The following is a 21860-nucleotide window of genomic DNA, read 5'->3' as shown; positions in this document are numbered from 1 at the left end:
ACTAAAGCTAGAGTGATGTTTTCAAATGAAACCCTTATTCTTATGCTACCTACAACCCTGTAATGGCACTGCTTTTTTAAACAGGCACCTAAGCTCTTTAACATATCATTGCTCCCCTGGTTCCTAGCTCTTTTCCCTCTGCATCTTAAGAGTGTGCTCTCTCTGTCCCTCCACTGTTTTCTCTGACCACGGAGTTTAATCATCCTGCACCAGAGCTCTTGTGCATGTTGGTCTGATTTGGAACACAGTTCAACCTCATTCCGCCTCAGCTAATCAGGTCTCAGATTAAATGCCACTTCCTCAGAGAAGTCTTCTTTGATTTTGTAGAGTTGGTCAGGTTTTGGTTTTCCGAAACAATATTTGTATCATGACTAGACATGTTGTATGTGAAAAAATACGACTCACCATGAAAGTTGCAGTGAAGCATTCAGAGGGAAAGTAAGGGAACTACAAACATGAGAAAACAATGCAGCTTTTCAATGCAGGATTGCTTCAACTGGATAGCAGAGTGGTTTATATAGTGAATCATTGTTCTCTTTTACCATTTCATACTCTTTTCCTTGAGGTATATTTGGCACAGTGCACTTTTTCCTTCTGGAATGCCATGCTTTCTCATCTCTTCCAAAAAGTAGTCTTTCTTCCAGTCCCATTTGTGGTCTCTACTGGACTAGTCTAGGATGGTTGTAAGATGTGACAGCTCTACAGTTATGCACATATCAGACTGTTTCCTTTTGCTTTGATAAAAAAATTTTTTGTCATAGAAAATGTTTATGGATATAATCCTTTATGTCCTTATGTGTTTGATTAATGACTGCCTCATCCACTATCTTAAAGGCCTCAAGAGTGGGGACATTGTTTGATGTGGCCCAATTATATCCTTAGAACTGAGCATAGTGCCTGACATATAAATAGATGCTCAATATTTTTCTTAAAATGGCAGTTTATTTTATAATCACAAGATTAGTCTTGTACTAAATAGCAAGCAGTAAGTAGAAAAACCACTGTTCATCAAGAGTATAGACAAAGGCTGTAAGTAATAAAATCTCAAAATGTCCATTTCACTCATATAATACTTTTTTTTATGCTCTATATAGTAGTTACCACAAGTCAGGGAAACAAGAATATTTGTCTTTTGGGGTCTGGGGTATTTCACTAAGCATAATGGTTTCCAGTGCATTCATTTTGTTTCCAAAGACAGGGTTTCATTTTTTTTTTTTAATGGCTGACTACTAGTCCACAGTGTATATAGACCACATTTTATCTAGTCATCAGTTGATGGACATCTGGGTTGATTCTGTATCTTAGCTATTGTAAATTGAGCCGCAGTAAACATGGGGAATCAAATGACTCTTTCATATGGTGGTTTCATTTGGTTTGAGTAAATTCCTAGGGTTGGGACAGCTGGGTCATATGGTAGATCTATTTTCATATGTCTGAGGCATTTCCATGCTATCTTCCACAGTGGCTCTAGTAGTTTATATTCCCAATAACAGTGTATTAGGGTACCTTTTTTCATGGCACCCTTGCCAGTATTTATTGTTTTTTTGATTTTTGGATGATAGCCATTCTAACTGGGGTGAGGTGAAACTTCATTGCGGTTTTATTTGCATTTGCCCAGTGGCTAGTGATCCTGAAAATCTTCATGGTGTCTGTTGGCCATTTGAGTTTCATCCTTTGAAAAATGCCTCTTCAAGTCTTTTGCCCATTTGTTAACTGGATCATTTATTTTGTTGTTGAGTTTCTTGAGCTTTTTAAACATTCTGAATATTCTTTGAATTGCATAATTGGCAAATATCATCTCCCCATTTTTTGGTTGTCTTTTCATTTTGTTAAGTGTTTCCTTTGCAGTGCAGAAGGTTCTTACCTTGCTGTTACATATTTATCAATTTTTGCTTTGATTGTCTATGCTTCTGGGGTCTTTTCCAAGAAGATTTTGCCTATGCCAATGTCTTGCAAGAGTTTCCCCAATGTACCCTCTAGTAATTTAATGGTATCAGGTTGTAGATTTAGATCCTTGATCCATTTTGAGTTTTTTTTTTTTTTTATGAAAGTGTAAGGTAGGAGTCTTGTTTCATATTGTATTCAGAGAACCAATTTTTCAAGTGTATTTGTTGGAAAAACTGTCCTTTCTCCAGGGATTATTTTAGCTCCACTGTCAAAGATTAATTGGCTGTAGCAATGTGGATTGATTTCTGAGGCTTCTATCTTTTCAATTGGTCTACATGTCTACTTTTGTGGCAATACTAGGCATACTACTACCCTATAATATGTCTTGAAATTTGGTATTGTGATGTGTCTGGCTTTGTTTTGCTTATTTAAGATTGATTTAGCTATTTGGGGTTTCTTATGTTTTCACATGAATTATAGGATAGCTTTTTTTTATCTGAGAAGAATGTTGGTATTTTGATTGCAATAGCATTGAATATGTAAGTTGCTTTGGTAGTATGGATTTTTTTTAAAATTCATCTAATCTTGCAACTACTCTATGAGGTACAAGAGTAATCAGTCTTTTATTTTAAATTTTAAATTTTAAAATTTTATTCACTTGAGAGGCAGAGTTACAAAGGGAGAGACAGAGATAAAGGTCTTCCATCTGCTGGTTCATTCCCCAAATGGCTGCAACAGGCAGAGCTAGGAGCTTCTTCAGGTTCTCCCACGTGGATGCAGGAGCCCAAGCACTTGGGTTATCTTTCACTGCTTTCTCAGGCCATAAGTATAGAGCTGGATTGGAAGATGAGCAGCTGGGACTTGAACTGGCACCTTTATGGGATGCCAGTGCCACAGGTGGAGGCTTAGCCTACTGCATCACATCACAGACCCCAGTATGGACATTTTGATGTTTTGATGTTACTAATTCTTCCAGTCCACGAGCATGGAAGCTATTATGAATGGAACTGCTCTTAAAAGTTCTTTTTCAGCCATGGCATTGTCTGGGTATACAAAGACTGTTGTTTTGTGTGTTAATTTTATATCCTGCCACTTTACCAAACTCTTACGAGTTCCAGTAATCTCTTAATGGAGACTTAATTCCTCTACATATAGAATTATGTCATCTGCAAACAGGGATAGTTTGACTTTCTCCTTTCCAATTTGTATCTATTTGATTTCTTTTACTTGCCCAATGTCTCTGGCTAAAACTTCCCAGACTATATTGGATAGCAGTGGTGAAAGTGGGCATCCTTGTCTGGTTCTGAATGTTAGTGAAAATGCATACAGTTTTTCCCATCAGTGTGTTGCTGACTATGGCTTCATCATATATTGTATTATGTTGAGGAATTTTTGTTGTATATCCAATTTGCTTAAGGTTTTGATGATTAAATGTATTTTATCAAATGCTTTCTCTCTATTGAGATAATATGGTTTTCATTCAATTTTTAAAATATTTATTTATTTGAAAGAGAGAGAGGTATTCCATTTGCTGATTGGCTCCCCAGATGGTCATAATGGCCAGAGCTGCGCTAATCTGAAGCCAGGAGCTTCTTAGTGTCTCCCACGCAGGTGCAGGGCTCCAAGGGCTTGGGGCCATCTTCCATTGCTTTCCCAATCCATAGCAGAGAGCTGGATTGGAAGTGAAGCAAGCAGGATTTGAACAACTGTCCATATGGGCCGCTGGCACTGCAGGCGGTGGCTTTACTTGCTATGCCACAATGCCAGCCCTGAATGTTCAATTTTTTTAAGGTGATGTATCACATTGATTGATTTGTATATGTTCAACCACCTGTGCATACCAGGGATAAATCCCATTTGATCTGGGAGAATGGTCTTTCTGATGTGTTTTTGGATTCCATTAGGTAGTATTTCATTTAGGATTTTTGCATTTATGTTCAGCAGTGATATTGGTCTATAGTTGTTTTTCTTCTGTTGTATGTTTTTCTGGTTTTTGAATCAAGGTGATGCTGGCTTCCTAGAAGGACTTTGGGAGGATGTCCTTCCTTTCAGTTGTTTTGAATAGCACTAGAAGAATTGGAATTAGTTTTTGGTAGAAGTCAGCTGTGAAAACTATCTGGTCCCATGCTTTTCCTTGGTGGAGGATCTTTATTGCTGATTCCGTCTCCATCTTGGTTATTGTTTAGTTTAGATTTTTGATGTTTTTGTGCCTTAATTTTGGTAGATTCTATGTGTCCAGGAATCTATTTCTTCTGGGTTTTCTGTTTTGTTGGCATTTAGCTGTTTTTAGTAATTCTGGATGATTCTTTTTATTTCTGTAACATCCTTTGTTACATTTCCTTTTCTCATTTTATCAATTGGGGTCTTCTGTCTTTTTTTGGGGGCTTAATTGGGTGTATCAGTTTGGTTTCTTTTTTCTTTTCTTTTTTTTTTTTTTTAATTTTTGACAGGAAGAGTTAGACAGTGAGAGAGACAGAGAGAAAGGTCTTCCTTCCGTTGTTTCACTCCCCAACTGGCTGCTACAGCTGGTGCACTGCCGATCCGAATCCAGGAGCCAGCTGCCACAGCAGAGAGCTGGATTGGAAGAGGAGCAACTGGGACAGAACCAGCACCACAGGCGGAGGATTAGCCTAGTGAGCCACAGCGCCGGTCCTAGTTTTGTTTATTTTTTCAAAACCTCTTTTCATTGATTTTTTTAATTTAAATTTTGTGTATTTAATTATTTCTTTACTCCTACTAATGTTAGATTTGGTTGTTGTTTCTTAGGTGCATGAGATGCATTGAAGCTCATTTATTTGATGTCTTTTGAGTTCCTTGATACAGGCACTAACTGCTATAAACTTCTCTCAACAATGCTTTTCCTATATCCCATAATTTTTGATATGTTTTATTTTCATCTTCATTCATTTCTGGGAATTTTTTCAATTACCTTCTGATTTCTTCCATGACTCACTGTTTATTTAGAAGGTGTTCAGACTTCATGTGTTTGCATATGTTCCATAGATCCTTAGGTTGTTAATTTCCATCTTCATTGTGTCCATTGTCTCCAGAAAAGGTACATGGTATGATTTCAGGTTTTTTGAATTTGTTGATACTTGCTTTATGGCCTAGCGTATGGTCTATCCTAGAGAAGGTTCTATGCACTGATGAAAAGAATATATATTCTTTAATTGTGGGATGAAACATCCTGAAGATATGCTAGGTCCGTTTTGTTTATAGTAGAGATTAACTCTGTTGTTTTCTTCGTTGATTTCCTGTCTAGCTGATCTGTCCACTGATGAAAGTGGGCTGTTGAAGTTCCCCATTGCTATTTCGTTGGAGTCTGTGTCTCACTTTAAATCCATTGACATTTGTTTTAAATAGCCAGGTGCCCTGACATTGGGTGCATATACATTTATTATAGTCACATCTTCCTGTTGAATTGATCCTTTAATCATTACATGATGCCCTTCTTTGTCTCCCGTAACAGTTTGTGTGAAAGTGTATCTTGCCTGGGGGCTGGTGCCGTGGCTCACTTGGTTAATCCTCTGCCTGCGGCGCCAGCACCCCATATGAGTGCTGGGTTCTAGTCCCGGTTGCTCCTCTTCCAGACCAGCTCTCTGCTGTGGCCTGGGAAGGCAGTGGAGGGTGGCCCAAGTGCTTGGGCACCTGCACCTGTATATGGGAGACCAGGAGGAAGCACCATGATCCTGGTTTCGGATCAGCGCAGCGCCAGCTGTGGCAGCCACTTAGGGGGTGAACCAACGGAAGAAAGACCTTTCTCTGTCTTTCTCTCTCACTGTCTGTAACTCTGGCAAATAAAAAAAGTGTATTTTACCTGATATTATGATGGCTACTCCTGCTCTTTTTTTTTTTTTGCTTTGTGTTACCATATCTCTTTAGAGTATTTTTTTTTAATCCTTTTACTTTCAGACCATGTGTATCTTTGTTGGTGAGGTGTATTTCTTGTAAGCAGCAAATAGATGCTTCTTGTTTTTTAATTCACTCAGCTAGTATCTTTTTCCTGAAAAGTGAATGTGCTGTAATGATACTTGTTTTGCAACATAAAAAGCAGAGTTAATATCATTTGTTCAGTTATAAACACAGATTGAAATATGCATGTATAAATCACATTTAGACTCAATGAACTTAAAGACACAGAAGTACATATAAACTGCAACACAAGTAATGTCAAGGCTGAGACCTCTGGTATTTTAGTACTCCCACTCACAGGATTTCAGGTCGAGGTAGCTGAGAATGTTCTGGACCTGCTTCCGGGCCACCTTGCACTTCTCCCCTTGTAGGTGGACAGCATCCATGGCAAGCAGCTGTTTGGTGAGCCAGATACAGTTCTTGTCAATTTAGTTTCCATCAAAGAAAAGAACTTCTCCCTGGGTCTCCAACAGGTTTCCAAGGACACTCTAGACCCCTTGTGGTACAGGTACTCCTTGGTCACAAACAGCTTCCTCTTCTCCAGGGCCTCCTCCACATCAAGGTAGGTGATCAGGGTTTGCATTTCAATCACCACCCTTCTGCTGGCTTCCCGGATGCAGAGGTTTTTCTTCAAATTTACCTCATCCAGCTGTTCAGTCAGACCCTGTGATTCTGTTTTGGATCACAGGTACAATTCAGGAGGATTTTGTGCTTGGAGAAGTTCATGTTTTTATTTCTCTTAATTCTCTCAAGGACTTTTTCTATTTTTAAAATGGAATGATTTTGTCCCAAGTTAAACACGTAAGTAGTGTCTGCTTCCTCTTCTAAATCCAAATATTTCAATAATTTATTGATATCTTTGAACACCTCCCATTGTTAGTTTCTGATATCTGGGGATCGCTACACATCTGAAGCATCCAGGTTCATAATCAACCCCAAGCCCATGCACGTTAAGTGCCAGCATGCCTCATCAATGCACATGCCCATCAGGACTCTGAGCATGGTGCTTAGGGCTTTGTTCACAGTGCACATCACAGAGTTAATTTGAGCAACAGATGGATGTACATCCTCTGAAAGTGGCAGTGAAGGCTGTTTTTGATGTTTTCAATAATCTCTTGCACAGCATGGATTTTGGTTAAAGCATGATACCTTTCTGCAAGGTTGTCGTCCCCCTGGTTTTCACCTGTGTCAGCCTCAGGATGATGTCCTGGATACTTTCCTAAAATTCATCAGCCACGCAGCTGTCCCCACTGTGAAAAGTTACAATCTTCTCTTGCACCAGGGACTGGGCTTTCTTAAAAATATGCTGGATACTGATGTGGTATGGGTGGTTGCATTCTGTTCCAGCTCCTTGAGAAGGCACTTGGTCTCATGTGCTGCCGTCTTCTAGCCTGCTGCATGTCTCCTTTTCCTTCCGTGTCCACAGTCTGTTTCAAAGGTGTTTTGTTCTTGTAATTCTTGTCATCTGACAGACCCCTGAAGCTGATGACTTGCTGTTCTATGCTTTTTACTTCCTTTTGTATTTCCTGGAGTCTACTAATAGAAGGAGGTTGGTTTCCCATATCTGTAAGTTGGTTGTGTCATTTCACAAGCACTGTGCCCCCTGCACCTTTGTGCCCAGGCAGGATCTTTTAATTGGAGAATTTTGGCCATTTATATTCAAGGTTATTATTGATAAGAAACAATGTGGCACTGCTCTTTTTCCATAAATATTCCTATTGTTTGCTTTGGATTTCCTGCATACTTTTACTAGACATTCTGCCTTCACATTGATTCATAATAGTGAGTATCTTTCTCTCTTTGCTAGCACATCCTTAAGCATTTGTAAGGCTGGATGAGTGGTGACAAAATCAATTTCTGTTTTGTAAGGTCTTTATTTCACCTTCGTTTATAAATAGATGCTTTGTTGGATATCATATTCTGGATTGACAGTTTCTTTTAGGACTTAGACCATTTCATTCCATTCTCACCTAGTCTGTTAGGTTTCTGATGAGAGGTCGGCTGTCAGTCTAACTGGAGATCCCTTGAAATAATCTGGTATTTCTCTTGTGCACATATCTTTTCTGTATGTTTTACTGTTGAAAGTTTATCTGTAAGCAAAGCCACGTCATTTGCCAGGACACTGTGGGTCTCTGTCCATGTGGAACAAGTTGATTTGGAACACTGGAATTTCATTCTGTTCTGTTCTAGGGTGTTCTTTTTTTGTTTGTTTTTCTTTCTTGTAAAGTCAATTAACTAGTCCCAGGAAGGATCCTTCAGTTATATAAAATTTTGTTTTATGAAATGTCATGGTTCCATCGTATTTTTGTCTTGTTCTTCCAATTGGTATATACAGCTTTCAGAGCTCTTGTATATGGAAGGCTGGAAGGGCCTGGACTTTGAAGTTTCACTTTTTTTGTTGTTGTTTGTTGATTTTTTTTTAAACTAAAGCTATATAAAGCTTGTAGATTAAACAGAATAAATTTCTAAATTTAAAATTAAAGTTTATCTGTAATGTGTGGTGGTGATCTTTTTTGGTCATGTCTACTAGGAGTTCTGTGTTCTTCTGTGCTTGGATGTCCCTTTCTCTTAACTAGGGAAGTTTTCTGCTGTTATTTCACTGAATGTGCTTTCTAATTCATTCTCTCTTTCCACAGCTTCAGGATCATTTAATTATATCTCATAAATCTCTAACACTACTTTCAGTTCTTCTAATTTTTCTTTTTTTTTTTTTTTTTTTTTTTTTGTCTGACTTAGATATTGTCAAAGATTTGTTTTCTAGATTGGATATTCTTTATCCTGCTTCCAAGTCTGTTAAGATTTCCACTGTATTTTCAATTTGATATATTGAATTCTTTATTTCTAATATTTCATTTTGATTTCTCTATTGCCCAGCAAAATTGTTCATTCATGTCTTGTATGGATTTCTTTTACCTGTGAACTTTGTTTTTATTGTTTTTGAATAATGTTATCATTCTTTTAAATTCCTTTTCAGGCATTTCATCATCGCTTTGTCTTCACATTCTAATATTGAAGTATTGTTGGGTTCTTTTAGGGGAATCATCTCGTTTTCCTTGTAAATGTTTCTTGTATATCTGTGTTCATTTTTAGGCATTTGTGGACCACTTGTTGGTTTTATCTGATGGTTTTTGTCTTTGAAAAATGCTTCTGTGGCTTAGTGGAGTTTTTGTTTAGAGTGCGCTGGTTGGGCCAGGGAGCTCCAGTCAGTGCTTGGGGTGATGAATGAGTATAGGGTATGATATATTCACCAGAAGTTGTTGGCAACATGCTCTAAACTTCCAGAATCATGAACAAAAGTAAACGTTTTCCTGCTAACGTAGTTCCAACAACACTCTTATTACTTTACTAACATCTATATATATATATGACATATATATAGGGACTCTAAATTCATAAGCATACACATGGAGTTACAATGGAATTAAAGTATCAAGTGTTTACATATTTTCTAGGTTAGTTGACTTTAAAATCCTGTTAAATAAAAATATTAGAAATTCATTAGGATTTTAAATTTTCCTGCAGAGATTCTGCCAGTCTTACCTGATTGTGCTTTTAAGTGTTGTGCAACATAAAATAGGATCCCCTCCATAGCAAGAGGCTGAAACTGTAATTGTATGTGAGTTTTTTTTCGAATTTGAAAGGGAGCAAAAGACATCCAGGATAATTCATCACTTCTGAAAGATGGATCACTTATAGAGAAAGCTGAGGGGAAGGGGAGAGAAAAAACTTTGAGTCATCTGAATTTTTAAAAATATTGTTCATAAATACAGTAAACTGCTATGTAATTTTTAAATTTTAGAATTTATCTTCCCATAGTTGCTCATTGGAGAATATGCCAAGCCTCAACAACTTTGTAAACCTATTGAAATTCTACTATCTGCAGGCTTATGTGGTGAGGGAAATTATTGGAAAGTCTTCTGGTCTGGCAATTACGACTTTTTTGATGTACTGTGTGACAATTCAATTCTACTTTAGATTGCATTATAGAGGCACAAAATATTCACAGCTGAGCTTCTTGGGAATGTCTTACATTACTAATGCTTTCAGAAAGGTGGTTCAAATAGTGGGGGATAGAAAATGTAACTATGATTTATTATTCAAATTCTATACTCCTGATTCAAATATATGGTATAATTCAGTCAAGATAGACTAAATGAAAAAAGGACATAAATGTCAGTTTACTTGATAATATTTTAAGTCCCTATCTTCAGAAAGTGTTAACTCCTAGTTTTATTTTTGCATTGTTAAACATGGGAAAAGTCCATTTCAATGTGAATGAAAGTAGACTTATACAGATTTACAATCAGATATTGCTTCTATGTACAACTGAACAGGTGAGAATTAGGAAGAAAAAAGTTCAGCACATTTGGCAGTTTTTGTCCTTATGGAATCCATATTCCATCTTTCTTCGTGTAACAGTGCTTCCTAGAGTATGTGCTGGTTTGTGATACTTCTTGAATAATAAATCATTTAGCATTTTCCCCATTTGGTCCAGGCCATGACTAGCTATTTTTTACTTTTAGCTTCATAGATAACTCCTTGGTGCTTATCCAGTAGGTGCCAGCATTTGCTATTTTTCTTTTAAGAGAGTATATTCTTTCATTTGACTTACTGCAGTTTGCAATGGTAGATATTAACCTGATAGTATGGCTAAGAATGCAAATATCTTAGATGTCACTCTTAGAGGACCTGATTTATTAAAGCTGGGATAAGATCTAGGAAACACAATTTTAATATATAGCCCAGCTATTTCTGACAGGCATTCTTTGAACATTTTCGCAAACTTCATTTCATTTCATTTTAAGGATGGGTTAAAAAAAGTAGATATCTTTTTGTAGAAAGTATTGTTAATGTGCTATAAACTCATTGTAAGACATTCAGATTATACAGAAGAGTGCAAAGTTAAAAAGTTTTTTATCCTCTAACCCCAGAAACCACTGTTCATAGTTTATGCAGCTTGACCTTTTAAAATGTGCATAGAGTTAATGTGTATATATCTAATGCTTACATTTCACACAAATTGTGTCATAGATAGAAACTGATTAATATACTTGCTCTTTTTGTTATGATGGTAATGTTATATTTTACCTCTTGACACTTTTAAATACTTTCATAGTATTTTTTTTCAGATTTTATTTAATAAATATAAATTTCAAAAGTACAACTTTTAGATTATAGTGGCTTTTCCTCCCATAACCTCCCTCCCACTCGCCCGCAGCCATCCCATCTTCCACTCCCTCTCTCATCCCATTCTTCATTAAGATTCATTTTCAATTATCTTTATATACAGAAGATCAACTTAGTATATATACTAAGTAAAGATTTCAACAGATTGCACCCACACAGACACACAAAGTATAGAGTACTGTTTTGAGTAGTAGTTTTACCATTAATTTGCATAGTACAACACATTAAGGACAGAGATCCTACATGGGGAGTAGGTGCACAGTGACTCCTGTTGTTGATTTAACAATTGACACTCTTATTTGTGAACTTGCGTAGTATTTTTAAAAACAATGTTTAAGTTTTAGGCTTACTGCAAAGCTGAGTACATAGTACTGAGCTCCCTGTCTGCACACGAGCTTTGTCTCCTCCACAAGAGTGGTACATGTATTACAATTGATGACCGTGCACCTGAAGTCCATCATTTACATAGCATTTACTCTGTTAAATGTGATATGTAATCATATGTATTCACCATACAGTACTACACAGAGTACTCTTATTGCTGAAAAAGTCCTCTGTGTTTCAATTATTTGATCCCCTGCTCCCCTCAGCCTCTGGCAGCCACCAATCTTTTTACTGTCTCAATTCTACTCTAGATTGCATTTTTGAGAGTATATAGTTGAGATCATTAGTGCGTAGCATTTTGGTCCCCCCCCCCCCCAAGAAACCTTTTATTTAAGGAATGCAGACTTCATGCATTTAATTAGTACAACTCCAGGAATACAGTGATTCTTCCCACCGTACTCAGTCCTATTCTCCACTAACACCCATTTTTAATTAAGTAAAGGGTTCAACAATTTGCACAGAAAAAAACCAAAAACTTCAACAGTCAAGACAAGAGCTGTTCAAAGTTTTACTTTTTAAAAAACTTAATTAACTTTAAAGAAGCACCCAAGGATGATACTTCTTTTGTGAGCACTTAGACATAATTATAATACAACCCTTTGAGGACAGAGGTCTTGCATGGGGAGTTAGTGCACAGTGACTCTTGTTAATTCTTGTGTATGACGTCTGTGATTACCAGAGGCTCTTGACATGAGCTGCCTATGCTGTGGAAGCCTTTTGAATCCACAGTCTCCATCAGTATTTACAGAAGGCCATAAGCAAAGTGGAAGTTCTCTCCTCCCTTCAGAGAAAAGTACCTCCCCTTCTTTGATGACTAATTCTTTTCACTGGAGTATCACCCACTGAGGTATTTCATGTAGGACATTTTGCCACAATGTCAGCTTTCCATGCCAAAAATGTTCTTGTGGACTTTTCAGCCAGACCAGAATGCCTTAAGAGATGATTCTGAGGTCAGAGTGCTATTTAAAGTGATTGTTATTCTATGAGTCTGCTGTGTGGACTGCTTCCCATGTTGGAGGATTCACTCCTTTTTAATTCTATTATTATTACCAGAACCTTAATCCTATCCATATGATAACTTTAACACTTAAGGTGGTATTTTATCACACAGCTTAAGGGGATTTGGGGTCCCATGGCACATTTTTAAATTGTACCCTTAAAAGTCCTTAGGAATGTATGTAGAACTATACAGCTTTACAGTTACAAACTTCAGTCTGTAGCATTTTCAGGTTGGCTTCTTTGACTTTGTAGTACACTTTTAAATTTTCATGTTTTTCTCAAGGCTTGATAGCTTATTTCTCTTTAGTGCAGAATAAGACTCCATTGTTTGTATATGTCACTCTGTGTTCATTCAGCTACTGAAGGGACCTCTTATTCTTTCCAATTATGTGTAAAACTGCCATAAACACATGTACAGACATTTATGTGGACACTAGTTTTCTGTTAACTTGAGAAATACCAAGGAACACAATTGCTGTATCAGATGGTAAAAATGTATAATTTTATAAGAAATTGCTCCATTATCTTGGAAAATGGCCATGATTTTTACATTCCTACCAGTAATGAATGAGAGTTCCTATTGTTCCATGCCTTTGCTAGTTTTTGGTGATGTCAGTGTTTGGATTTTAGCCATTCTAACAAGTGTCCTGTGGCATCTCATTTTAATTTGTAATTCTCTAATTTAGTCATAGGACGTTGAGCATCTTCCGATAGTTGTTTGCTATCTGGAAATCTGGTGAGGTGTCTGTAATTTTGCCTTTTTTTTTTTTTTAACAAATGACTAATTGGTTAAAAAAAAATACCATTGTATATTGGTGAAATGGCTCATCTTTCCACTCAGTTTATAGTCATTATCTGTAGTCCCATTTAACTAGGGTCTTTTTTGCTTTTTACTCATTAAATTTTTTATTCTGTGATGTCTTAGACTTTTTCGGGTAATATAAATTCAAAATGTCTCAAAACTAAAAAGAGTAAAAGGGTGGAGAGTGAGGGGAGGGAGGAAGGGAATATCATTATGTTCTTAGACTTGTATCTACAAATCATTAAATTAATTAAAATGAAAACAAATGAAAATGTGAAATTTTTAAAATTTTTTACTGATGAATTTAAAAAAGTTCTTTGTATGTCATGGATAAGAGTTCTCTAATAGATATATCATTTGCAAATATTGTCTCTCAGCCTGAAGCTTATATTTTTACTCTCTTGAAGTTCATAAATCTCAGAAATCTAATTCACCAGTTCTTTTAATAGATTATGTCTTTGCTGTTGTACCTAAAAATTCATCATCAAAATCAAGGTCATCTAGATTTTCTTTCTTGTTCTCTCCTAGTTTTATGGTTTTCCATTTACATTTAGATCACTTAGAATTTAATTTTTGTGGAAGAGTTAAGGCCTATGTCTAGATTTATGCTTTCTCTCTTTTTCTCATGAGCCTGTCCAGTTCTTCCATCATTTGTTGAAAATGTTGTCCTTCCACCATTATATTTTGTCAAAGATTGGTTGACTATACTTGTGTGGGCATAGAATTTTTTTTTTTTAACAAAAGACCCATTTATTTATTTGAGAGAGAAAGAGAAAGATCTTCCATCTACTGGTTCACTTCCCAAATGGCTGGAGCTGGGCTAATCAAAAGCCAGGAGCTTCTTCCAGTTCTCCCATATGGGTACAGGGGTCCAAGGACCTGGACTATCATCTGCTTTCTCAGGCATATGAACAGGGAGCTGAATTGGAAGTAGAGCAGCTGAGACTTGAACTGGCACCCATATGGGATGCCAGCACTGCAAGTGGTGGCTTTACCTGCTATGCCACAGTGCTGGCTCTAGTGGGCATACTATTTTATAGCATGAATGTAGGATAATTTCCTTAGCAGTCCCGTCACTGAAGGGCAAGTAGGCTATTTCCAATCATATTCCCTTTCTCTTGGTTTCCATGTTATCTGTCTACATGTGCCCCTGACTTCTAGAGTTTATGATTCATTGTTGTTTCCATTGATGTTTGTTTTGGCTATTTTAGTCTCTCAAAATTAACATGTTTGAAATTGTACTTCAGGGGGCTGGTGCTGTGGTGTAGTAGGCTAAGCCTCCATCTGCAGTGCTAGCATCCCATATGGGTCCCAGCTGCTCCTCTTCTGATCCGGTTCTTATAGCTTGGGAAAGCAGTAGAAGATGGCCCAAGTGCTTGCACCCCTACACCCACGTAGGAGACCTGAAGAAGCTCCTGGCTTTGAATTGGCCCAGCTCTGCTGTTGGGGACATTTGGGGAGTGAACCAACAGATGGAAGAAGACCTTTCTCTCTATAATTCTACCTTTCAAATAAAAAAAGAAAATTGAATAAAAAAATTCTTTCTAAAAATAAAGAAATTGTACTTCAGAAAGATTTTTTGCAGCCTTCTTCATATCCATAAATGGTTCTGCCACCCATTCAAGTCTCCTACAGAAACCTAACTTTATCCTTTCCAACATTCCCTGTACATTTTCTAGTCCAATGCATTAATAAGTTTTATAGAGTAATCTGCATGATATATTTCATACTTATACCCAACTTTCCATTTCCATTGCCACTGTCCAAGTTGAGGCCACTATCATCACTTGATTAGATCCTAGCAATACATTCCTGATGGATATTTTACTTCTTACACCCTTTTAATGCACTTCATATAACTACAATAGTATATTTTTAAAATGTGGATTCATACCCTTATTTAAATACTTTAGGGATTTTACTTAAATACAAATTCTTTACCATAGCCTCTGAGGCCTTTTAAGTTCTAGTCACCTATTCAAGCCTATAATATGCTTAAGGTGCCCTGCACAATGAGGGTAGGGAGAAGTAGGGTGCTGTTCATATTGCAAGCTATAAGAATACTTTTCCCTGGAGATGTTCAGTGAATGACATTCATGGAAATTTGGTGGTCCCTGTCTATATCTCTTTGGTCTTTTAGCTCCAGATACACTGCCTCCTTTTACTTCTGGATATGCTACAGTTTTATTTCCTAGGATCAATTAGATCATAATTTATTTAAACACTCCCATATTGATAGATACTTGAGTTGCTTTTAATTATATTTTAATTAACTAATATTGCTACAGTGGGTACACCTTATTGTATCTTTATAAATATGCAAGAAAGTTCCTTGTGCATAAAAATGAGAAGTGAAATCTCACTTTGATCATCTATGTGCATTTTTAGATTTGATAGATGCCACCAAATTACTCTCCTCAGTGTCTGTACTAGTTACTATCCAACAACAGTAAATGATAGATTATGCTTATCTATGTCATCCCTCACTCTTGAAATTATTTTAAACTTTTTGCAATTTTGGATAATTTGATTTTAGTTTGCATTTTGCTGATAATAAGTGAAGTTGATTTGGTTTGAATGTAAACTATTAGGATTTTTCCTTGATTTCTGTGTTCATGTCTATTTTTTCTGTTGGATTGGCAACTTTAAAAATGTGTGCTGGATCCTAATCCTTTCTAATTATATGAGAGGACTTCTAAAAGTTTGGAGATGGAATTTAAAAATAAAAATAAAAAATAGGATATTTACAGGCAGTTGTTTGATCTCGCTTAAGGTTCCAGTTAGGACATTTGCATACCACATCAGAGTACCTGAATTCAGTTCCTGGCTCTGCCTCCCCATTTCAATTTCCTGTTAGTGTGGGCCCTGGGAGATAGTGATGATGGCTCAAGTGATTGGATTCCAGGTATCCATATGGGAGAGAGACCTAGTTTGAATTTTGAGCTCCTGGTTTCCGCACTCCACTCCCTCCCCTGACCACTGTGGGCAATTGGGGAAGTGAACCAGCAAAGGGAGCTCACATTCAGTCTGCCTGTCTTTGCTTCTCTCTGCCTGTCAAATGAAGGAGGGCAGGAGGAGGGAGGAAGGGAATATTTTTATATTCTTAGAATTGTATCTACAAAGCACATTGAATCTGTTAAAAGCTAATTAAAACTTAAAATACATAAATTCCATCATTATTAAGACACTTTTATAAAAAATAGTATGTGTAATTTCATCCATGCCTAACAAGCTGAGGGCCTTGGGAATTTAATTGTGTCAATGTAGTCATTTTTTCCCACTATTAACTGATATTGTAAGAAAAGTTTAAATGTCCTCCAAGGAAATCAGCTTAAAAATGAATAAACCATTTTAAGAAGGGTTGATGTTGAAATCTATACATATTTTTCATCATACACATTTTCCATCAATTTTTTTAAGAACTCTCATATTTTGCAAGTAAATCCTCTTATTTTTAATTTGATTATGCTTTGTTTTTCAGATTTTTTTATTTAGCAAAATTCTTGTTCTTTTAATTTATGATTTGTTGTCTCCTATTTTTAAGATTATTTATTTGAAAGGTAGAGTTATAGAGAAAGAGGGTGAGAGAGATGTTCCACTCACTGGTTCACCCTCCAAATGGCTACAATAGCCAGAGCTGGGCTGATCTGAAGCCAGGAGCTTCTTCTGGGTCTCCCATGTGGGTGCAGGGGTCTAAGTACTTGGGCCATCTTCTACTGCTTTCCCAGACACATTAGCAGGGAGTTGGATAGAACTAGTGCCCATATGGGTTGCTGGAGCCACAGGCAGCTGCTTTACCCACTATACCACAGCACAGGCCCCTGTTGTCTATTTTGAAAAGTCTCACGCATTCCATAATTAAATATAAAGCTTCCTGTATTTTTCATATTATGTGTTTATATTTTTATGTTTCTTTATGGGCATCTTACTGTGAATGTTGTGAGGTAGAAAGTGAGCTTCAGTGGATAGCTAATATTTCAAAAATTAATGAATAACTTGTACTTTTAATCTATAATATATACTTTTAACATCTTACAAATAACCTTTACCTTCTCCCTTTTGAGAAAGTTTCTGGAAAGTATTGCTCAGAATAAATAATATATATAGAAAAAACATATCAGACTAAGTTTTTTGATGGTGTCTATCTGGCTTTACCTTGGCTAGACTGAATATCTGGGAGAGGGTTCAGGAATGGAAGAGGCCAGTCAAGACTAACATGTTCCTAAGCAGATGGGGTTCTGGGATTGTGCCTCATGAGGAAGTGTCAGCTGAAACTATTGTTAATACTGGGTCAGCAAGAGAACTGAGAGTTGTTTGTGTACATGTGAGCTAACTGTGAAACAAATAACCTCCTAGCTAGTGCTTTTCCCAAGTTGTGATGAATATGAAACAGTATATAAAGGCCGCTGAACTAAATGCCGCAAGAAATGGATTTTATCGTTAGCTCTAACGATTTGAGAAGATGCTCAATGATTATTGATTTCTTTATATAATGAGACAGGCTTTAACTTTTTATTTAAGTACTCAGTCATAGAAAATACTGAATTAAATTTTCTAATATATGCAAAATATTGGTGCAAGAATCTACATTTTTATTTACAAGGCTTCAAGGATAAACTAGAATAGGAAAATGACTAAGTTCTATATGATTAAGATGTTTCTTTCAGGATTAAAAAATGCCAAGAGAAGAATTGGGTTGGATATACCAGCAGCTTAGTCACAAGATATTTAGTCATCGACATATTATTTCTTGTTTGCCCAGTAACTCCTAGAAAGGATCAGTTTGTGATGAAAATATTCCATTAACTGTTTCCTGATAGGCTATCTATCTTCCAGACTCACTGACCATTGACAGACCTGTCTCATTATAGGCAAAGGTTTGTGCTGACACTTTAACAAGGTTCCCAGAAGTAGAATCAAAGAACTGTGGCTGCAGGGTTGGCACTGTGGCATAACGGGTTAAGCTGCTTCCTGTGACACTGGCATCCCATATGGGTATCTGTTAGAGTTCCAGGTGCTCCACTTCTGATCCAACTCCCTGCTAATGCACCTGGGGAAGCAGAAGAGGATGGCCCAAGTGCATGGGCCAATGCCCCTGCATGGGAGACCCGGATGATGCTCCTGGTTTGGCTGGCCTAGTCTCGGCCTTTGTGGCCATTTAAGGAGCAACCAGCAGATGGAAGATATTCATATTCATTCTCTCTCTCTCTCTGTCTCTCTCTTTATAACTCTGCCTTTCAAATAAATCTGTAAAAAAAAACGTATGGCTGCCTGTTACAAAATACATGATCTGTTAGATGTTGCTATGTGCTAGAGAGAAAAAAAACAGGGAAAACAAAAAGGGGTGTATGCATACGGAGGCATTAACGACCTTACTAGGAAGATTAAGAAGGGGTGAGGCTTACTAGAAAAGGTCGCAGAGGCTTTGGGGATCAAATCCCATTGTCAAGAACTGTGTAGGATCTGAGACTTCCTGGTAGCAAGCTGACTTACTAGCTTACCACATTCTCACTGATGACAGCAGAAGACATAAACTCCTGTGACAGAGACAGAAGATTGTTTATTCTAGCATTAGTAGCAGACAGCACATTTTTTAGTTCTATGAGTCCAAATTCTCTCAGGAAAATGCAAAAGGAACCAGATGATACATATATAGTAGGTTCCTTGGGGAGGAAATGTGATGTCAGAGATCTCAATTTGTGGGCTGGTGCTGTAGCTCACTTGGTTAATCCTCCACCTGTGGCACTGGCATCCCATATGGGCGCTGGGTTCTAGTCCTGGTTGCTCCTCTTCCAGTCCAGCTCTCTGCTGTGGCCTGGGAGGGCAGTGGAGGATAGCCCAAGTGTTTGGGCTCCTGCTCCCACGTGGGAGACCAGGAGGAAGCACCTGGCTCCTGGCTTTGGATTGGTGCAGCGCCGGCCGTAACGGCCATTTGGGGAGTAAACTAACAGAAGGAAGACCTTTCTCTCTCTCTCTCTCTCTTTCACTGTCAAATTAAAAAAAAAATTGCTATCATGGGAATCATCATGCCTGATCTTTGTTTCAAATGATGACAGCATCTCTGTCTTCCAAGACAGTAAACTGATCTTTGCTCTACAGAAGGCATTATCTCTGTCTTACATGAATATGTTCTGTACAATTATAGATGGAAAGATAATTCAGAGGAAACGTAGCCAGTACCTCTGCTCAAAATTGTGTATTAACATGAAAGATTAATAGAAAATCTCTAAACATGGATGGCTTTAATAGCCATCATTGGAAATCATTGAACAAAGAAGTATCATGATCTGACTTAAGTTTTACAACATCATTTTGTTTACTATGCAAATGCAAGGATGTCTCCTTAACCAGATATCATCACCATAATACTGATAAAAGATGATGACTTGGACAAGGGAATTAGCAATGAAGGTAGTGAAAAGTGGTCATATTTCAAATATTTTTTCAGATAGAGTTGACAAGATTTACCGAAAGATCACATATGGCTAAGAAAAGGAGTCAAGGATAATGGCAAAATTTTTGTTATGAGAAACTGGAAGGACGATGCCATTAACTAAAAGGAGAAACATTAAGAATTTTTTTTTTTTTTATGATGTGGAGCTTAGGTTGGTTATATTTGAGATGCAGTTTAGACTTTCAGGGTGGGTATAGCTAGTTAGACTGATGTATAGACTGAAATATAGTAATTGATAGCTCAAGAGGCAAGAATCAGGAATATATAAGATTTAACCAATACGACCCACTTTATACAACAGACATATAGAACGTTGCACGTAACTTTCCCAATGCACATTTTTCTCACAAAAACAAAAGTATTTCCAAATATTTGCTAGATGCTAGGCCATCAAACCATAGTAAATCAAGGGATTGCTATTATAGTGACCTTTATAGAGCTGTGCAGACATGGTTCAAAAGAAAGACAAGCTAACCCTGCCCATCAGTCACAGACAGTGACTGGTTTGGTTTTGGTTTTTCAGTCTATACCATGTTTGTGTCTGAGCTAATCTTTGACATGGTTTAAATGTTCATTTGGTCCAATAGAAACAATGGTAATTTGTGTTGCTAGTGCCTGTAAGATGTACATAATTGGGGCTGACTGCAACACTGGCATCCCATACAGGTGCCGGTTCAAGACCTGGCTGTTACACATCCCATTCAGCTCCCTGCTAATGTGCCCGGGAAAGCAGGGAAGATAGCCCAAGTCCTTGGGAGACCTGGAAGAAGCTCTTGGATACTGCCTTGGGACTGTTGTGGCCATTTGGGGAGTGAACCAGTAGACGGAAAATGTCTGTCTCTGTAACTCTGCCTTTTAATTAAATAAAAATAGATCTATTTTTAAAAAAGTAGTACATACAGTAATTTTTAACAGTTCACTTTGAGATAATTGGAAGGTTTTAGAAAAGCTGCCATAGTAAAAGTCCCACATCTTTTCATCCAGACTCCAGTTTCTATTTTGTTGCATTTTCCTCTCCCAACTCCCCCACACGTTAGATTTTCTCCTGAACCTTTTAAGAGCAAACTAGAGTCAATATTTTCCAAGTGTTCCAGGGGATAGTTCCCTCAAATGAGGATATTCTCCTATATGATCAGCACACAAACCTCCAAATCATTACATCAATACTGATACATCACTAATGATCCAACTCACAGGCCTGATTCAAGTTTCAACTGTGCCTGAAGGTCTGTTTGGCATTGCTGATCCAGAGCGGCCTATAGGAATGTGTGTTGGATTTGTCATGTTTCTTCAGATCCCTTCAGTCTGGAACAGGTCCTCTGTCTTACCTGTTTCCCATACCCTTCAATTTTTAAGATGCCCCATATTCAGGGGAATGTTCCTCAGCTTAGACCCATCTGATGTTTCCACGCAGTCATATTCAAATCTTGTAACCTTTGGAAAAATGATACTGTGCATATCAAGAGGTATACAGTGCAGACCTGGTGATATTAACCTTGACCATATTTGTGTTTGCCAAGTGTCTTCACTTTAAATTCTCCATGCTCCTTTGTAGTTAACTTATACTTTGCAGGAAGATATTTCAAGATTACGTCTGTGTTCTGATCTGATCCTTAGCTACCCTCCACCTACCCACACATTAACCTTCTCTGTTGACTTTGGGGGAAATCAAGCATCTTTTGAAATGCTTGCCACATGTTAAATTCCTATTTACAACAGTCCTTTTACATTTTTTGTCAGAATTGTACTAATAAATAGATGCTCAAAAGATCCTTTCTTGGGCCTGGCGCTATGGTGCGGCAGGTTAAAGCGCTGGCCTGCAGTGCCCGCATCCCTCGGGGGCGCAGGTTCAAGTCCCGGCTCCTCCACTTCCAATCCAGCTCTCTGCTATAGGCTGGGAGAGCAGCGGAGGATGCCCCAAGTTCTTGGGCCTCTGCACCCATGTGGGCGACCTGGAACAAGCTCCTGGCTCCTGGCTTCAGATCGGCTCAGCTCCAGCCTCTGTGGCCATTTAGGGAGTGAACCAGTAGATGGAAGACCTCTCTGTCTCTACCTCTCTCTGTAACTGTATTTCAAATAAATAAGAAATATTTTTAATAAAATCCTTTCTCTATTCCCTTCCTCAGGTTCATTATGCTTATTCAGTACATTATAATCTATTATGATTTTGTTTTTAAAATTTTCTCTGATATGGCCAATTGGGGACCTTCAAGCTAGTCCTGTATCCTTTTGTCT

General features: G+C 37.6%; 1 protein-coding gene and 1 pseudogene across 1 annotated transcript in view; both read right to left on the bottom strand.

The window, feature by feature from the left end:
* Positions 1-21860, bottom strand: part of EYS (eyes shut homolog) — a 1404981-nt gene that overhangs the window by 15585 nt on the left and 1367536 nt on the right. Inside the window, exon 31 of the mRNA XM_070074646.1 lies at positions 9340-9501. Within this exon, the coding sequence (XP_069930747.1) occupies positions 9340-9501 (162 nt within the window). The remainder of the gene's footprint in view (positions 1-9339; positions 9502-21860) is intronic.
* LOC103349822 (BAG family molecular chaperone regulator 5-like) lies at positions 6081-7414 on the bottom strand (annotated as a pseudogene).

Source organism: Oryctolagus cuniculus, chromosome 5 (assembly GCF_964237555.1).
Source record: "Oryctolagus cuniculus chromosome 5, mOryCun1.1, whole genome shotgun sequence".
In the NCBI taxonomy this organism is placed as follows: Eukaryota; Metazoa; Chordata; class Mammalia; order Lagomorpha; family Leporidae; genus Oryctolagus; species Oryctolagus cuniculus.
The sequence above is the reverse complement of the archived record's forward strand: the minus strand, read 5'-3'. Positions and strand labels throughout refer to the sequence as shown.